At 45.3% G+C, this 5,138-nt stretch overlaps 1 protein-coding gene across 1 annotated transcript in view; it reads left to right on the top strand.

Moving 5' to 3' along the window:
• The window catches only part of LOC119285710 (retinoblastoma-related protein 2-like), a 14,945-nt gene that overhangs the window by 1,639 nt on the left and 8,168 nt on the right, over positions 1–5,138 (top strand). Inside the window, exons 7-10 of the mRNA XM_037565036.1 lie at positions 3,293–3,360; positions 3,473–3,652; positions 3,757–3,947; positions 4,029–4,896. Coding sequence (XP_037420933.1) covers positions 3,293–3,360; positions 3,473–3,652; positions 3,757–3,947; positions 4,029–4,896 — 1,307 coding nt within the window. The remainder of the gene's footprint in view (positions 1–3,292; positions 3,361–3,472; positions 3,653–3,756; positions 3,948–4,028; positions 4,897–5,138) is intronic.

Raw genomic sequence — 5,138 nt, 5'->3', positions numbered from 1 at the left:
TTTTGATTTTGTTATATACTATTCAGCCTTTAGTAATACGAGCTGGTACAGTTCAAAAAAATAATTTAATATAGGGCAAGGGCCGGGCTGTCACCCCCCAGGTGGCGTGCCGTATCTTGATCCGGATACGGTGGCAAGTGAGCGAGGATCGGGTCGTCGCATCCTTAGTGGCGCGCTACATCGGCGCCCGGATGTAGTGGAAAATGAGCAAGGGTCTTCGCATTTGACTCGACGAGTGCGAAGGGTAAGGAAGCTAGCCGAGCCTAGGAGGATTCGCTTAGGTAGCTGGAACGTAGGGTCTCTGACAGGGAAGCTTCGGGAGCTAGTTGATGTAGCGGTGAGGAGACGTGTTGATATCCTTTGCGTCCAAGAAACCAAATGGTGAGGACAGAAGGCGAAGGAGGTGGAGGATACCGGCTTCAAGCTGTGGTATACGGGGACGGCTGCAAATAGAAATGGCGTAGGCATCTTGATCAACAAGAGCCTCAAGTATGAAGTGGTAGATGTCAAGAGACGTGGGGACCGGATTATCCTGGTCAAGCTGGTAGTTGAGGACTTGGTTCTCAATGTTATCAACGCGTATGCCCCGCAATAGGCCACAATGAGAACACCAAGAGGGAGTTCTGGGAAGGCCTGGAAGACATGGTTAGGAGTGTACCGATTGGTGAGAAGCTCTTCATAGGAGGAGACCTCAATGGCCACGTGGGTACATCTAACACAGGTTTTGAAGAGGCGCATGGGGGCTTTGGCTATGGCATCAGGAGTCAAGAAGGAGAAGAGGTCTTAAGCTTTGCTCTAGCCTACGACTTGATTGTAGCTAGCACCCTCTTTAGAAAGAGAGAATCACATTTGGTGACTTTTAGTAGTGGCCAACACTCTAGCCAGATTGATTTCATCCTCTCGAGAAGAGAAGATAGGCGTGTGTGCCTAGACTGTAAGATGATACCTGGAGAGAGTGTTGTACCCCAACATAAGCTGGTGGTTGCTGACTTCCGCTTTCGGATTCGTGTCCAGCGGGATAAGCGTGCCAAAGTCGCTAGAACGAAGTGGTGGAAGCTCAAGGGGGAGGTAGCTCAGGTGTTCAAGGAGAGGGTCATTAAGGAGGGCCCATTGGGAGGAAGGGGGGATGTGGACAATGTGTGGATGAAGATGGCGACTTGCATTAGTAAGGTGGCCTCAGAGGAGTTTGGAGTGTCCAGGGGAAGGAGAAGAGAAGATAAGGATACCTGGTGGTGGTATGATGATGTCCAGAAGGCGATTAAAGAGAAGAAAGATTGCTTCAGACACCTATACCTGGATAGGAGTGTAGACAACATAGAGAAGTACAAGATGGCGAAGAAGGCTGCAAAGCGAGCTGTTAGTGAAGCAAGGGGTCGGGCATACGAGGACCTCTACCAACGGTTAGGCACGAAGGAAGGCGAAAGAGACATCTATAAGATGGCCAAGATCCGAGAGAGGAAGACGAGGGATATTGGCCAAGTCAAATGCATCAAGGACGGAGCAGGCCAACTCTTGGTGAAGGACGAGGAGATTAAGCATAGGTGGCGGGAGTACTTCGACAAGCTGTTCAATGGGGAGAATGAGAGTTCTACCATTGAACTGGACAACTCCTTTGATGAGACCAACATGCGTTTTGTGTGGCGAATCCAGGAGTCTGAGGTCAAGGAGGCTTTAAAAAGGATGAAAGGAGGCAAGGCGATGGGCCCTGATTGTATCCCCATTGAGGTGTGGAAAGGTCTTGGGGACAGCGATAGTATGGCTAACCAAGCTTTTCAACCTCATTTTTCAGGCAAACAAGATGCCAGAAGAATGGAGACGGAGTATATTAGTACCAATCTTCAAGAACAAGGGGGATGTTCAGAGTTTGTACTAATTACCGTGGAATTAAGCTGGTGGGCCATACAATGAAGCTATGGGAGAGTCATTGAGCACCGTTTAAGAAGAATGACAAACGTGACCAAAAATCAGTTTGGTTTCATGCCTGGGAGGTCGACCATGGAAGCCATTTTCTTGGCACGACAACTTATGGAGAGATATAGGGAGCAAAAGAAGGACTTGCATATGGTGTTCATTGACTTGGAGAAGGCCTATGATAAGATACCGCAGAATGGCATGTGGTGGGCCTTGGAGAAACACAAAGTCCCAGCAAAGTACATTACCCTCATCAAGGACATGTATGATAATGTTTTGACAAGTGTTCGAACAAGTGATGTCGACACTGACGACTTCCTGATTAAAGATAGGACTGCATCAGGGGTCAGCTTTGAGCCCTTATCTTTTTGCATTGGTGATGGATGAGGTCACAAGGGATATACACGGAGATATCCCATGGTGTATGCTCTTTGCGGATGATGTGGTGCTAGTTGACGATAGTCGGACAGGAGTAAACAGGAAGTTAGAGTTATGGAGACAAACCTTGGAATCGAAAGGGTTTAGGCTTAGTAGAACTAAAACCGAGTACATGATGTGTGGTTTCAGTACTACTAGGTGTGAGGAGGTTAGCCTTGATGGCCAGGTGGTACCTCAGGACACCTTTTGATATTTGGGTTCAATGCTGCAGGAGGATGGGGGTATTGATGAAGATGTGAACCATCGAATCAAAGCCGGATGGATGAAGTGGCGCCAAGCTTTTGGCATTCTCTGTGACAAGAGAGTGCCACAAAAGCTAAAAGGCAAGTTCTACAGGACGACGGTTCGACCCGCAATGTTGTATGGCGCTGAGTGTTGGCTGACTAAAAGGCGACATGTTCAACAGTTAGGTGTGGCAGAGATGCGTGTGTTGAGATGGATGTGTGGGCACACAAGGAAGGATCGAGTCCGGAATGATGATATACGAGATAGAGTTGGGGTAGCACCAATTGAAGAGAAGCTTGTCCAACATCGTCTGAGATGGTTTGGGCATATTCAGCGCAGGCCTCCAGAAGCTCCAGTGCATAGCGGACGGCTAAAGCATGCGGAGAATGTCAAGAGAGGGCGGGGTAGACCGAATTTGACATGGGAGGAGTCCGTTAATAGAGACCTGAAGGATTGGAGTATCACCAAAGAGCTAGCTATGGACAGGGGTGCGTGGAAGCTTGCTATCCATGTGCCAGAGCCATGAGTTGGTTGCCAGATTTTATGGGTTTCACCTCTAGCCTACCCCAACTTGTTTGGGACTAAAGGCTTTGTTGTTGTTGTTGTTGTTGAGCTGGTATTTATGTTCAAGTGAGCAGTTTCCCAAATAGCCACCACTTTCTCTTATCTTTCTATCCTTTCTTGGGCTTAATTTGTCAAAATTGTTTAATCTGTGGCAGGCCATACTTTTAATTCATGTACCTGCTAAATTTAGGAGCTTCACAATCGAAGGTTCTTCTCACTTAAGTAAATATTCCCACCTTTATATCAGTTATTTCTTTAAGGCACACTCCTTAATTTAGTTGTCATTATGCAAGACATAGTTACAATTTTGTTTTGCTGTTCTAATCCAATTCAGTAAAACAAACGGTGAGGGGTGTTGATCTCCTTGCTTCGTTATGTCATAACTATCATACCTCTGAAGACCGCTTGAGAGAAATGATGGGGAAGTTCCACAAGGCTATAGAGGAGTTTTTCAGCACGAAAGCAGTAAGGGCTTCAGAGTGCAAAACAGAAACTTTGGACAAAATAGATACAGGCATGGCCCGTATAATCATTCTCTCGCGTGCACACAGATCTATTGAGTTTTGGTTATTTTGCTATGTTTAATTAGCTTAAGTATTGTGTTTGTTATGGTGGCAGATGGTCTAATTTATTTCAGAGATCTCCTTGATAAGGAGTGTTTTCATTCAAATTTTGAGAAGTTGGAGAAGCTAAGTAGTACCACTAGCTGGGAAGGGGAGCTTGATTTGAAAAGGTTTTTGATCAATAATGACAATATAATCAGTGCGGAGAACTCTTCTAGAGATTTCACTAATCTAAGCTGCCCAAAGGTATCCTCAGTAATTCATAATTATGTCAGTAGTCTAGACTGAATTCCTTCCGCACATGATTTTGACCCTCTCATTTTGCAGCGTGTCTTTGAAACATTAGCGTCGCCTACAAAGACAATAAAGAACATGTTGACTGTCCCTAGTTCCCCTTCATCACCTGCCAATGGTGGTTCAGTTAAGGTAGTGCAGATGACACCAGTGACCTCTGCCATGACAACTGCTAAGTGGCTTCGTGAGGTGATATCTTTGTTGCCAGAGAAGCCTTCGTCTAAGCTTGAGAAATTTCTTTCGTCTTGTGATACAGATTTGACAAGTGATGTAACAAAAAGGGTCAGCATAATTTTGGAAGTAATTTTTCCAACTAAGCCTTCTGGCCATTGGAGTGGTTCCATGGGCCTGAATTGTACAAATGCCTTCGATATTCCATGGGCCCAAGCAAGAAAAATGGAGGCCTCCAAGTTGTACTATAGGGTGTTGGAGGCAATTTGCAGAGCAGAATCACTCAATACTAATGTAAATAATCTGACTCCATTGTTGTCAAATGAGCGTTTTCACCGATGCTTGATTGCATGTTCAGCCGAACTGGTTTTGGCAACACATAAGACAGTTATCATGATGTTCCCTGCTGTCTTGGAGAGTACTGGTCTAACTGCATTTGATTTGAGCAAGATAATTGAGAACTTCGTGAGACATGAAGAAAGCCTTCCAAGAGAATTGAAAAGACATTTAAATTCATTAGAAGAACAGCTTTTGGAAAGCATGGCGTGGGAGAAAGGTTCATCACTGTATAATTCATTGGTTGTTGCCAGGCCATCACTTGCTTCGGAAATAAATCGCCTTGGTCTTTTGGCTGAATCAATGCCATCTCTTGATGACATAGTAGCAAGGCAGAATTTCCATGCTGAAGACTTGCCAGCTACACCATCTAAAAAACGGGCTGCCTATTCAGGTACATTGCTACTCGGCCTTGACTTCATCTGAAGTTTTCTGAGACCAACTCTTCAGAAACTTCAAACCGAGTAGTCCTGGTATTGAGGTTGCTACTTGCAGATTGTTCATCTTCTGATCAATTTCGTCTATTTTGGTATTTTGAGATGTCCATCTGCCAATTTGATTGCACAGTGCTCATGCTCCTTACGTCAGTCTTATCCCTTAAGTAGAGTCCTGGTTGATTAAGCAACTTTGTTAGGA

Source organism: Triticum dicoccoides, chromosome 4A (genome assembly GCF_002162155.2).
Source record: "Triticum dicoccoides isolate Atlit2015 ecotype Zavitan chromosome 4A, WEW_v2.0, whole genome shotgun sequence".
NCBI classification, from domain to species: Eukaryota; Viridiplantae; Streptophyta; class Magnoliopsida; order Poales; family Poaceae; genus Triticum; species Triticum dicoccoides.
The sequence above is the reverse complement of the archived record's forward strand: the minus strand, read 5'-3'. Positions and strand labels throughout refer to the sequence as shown.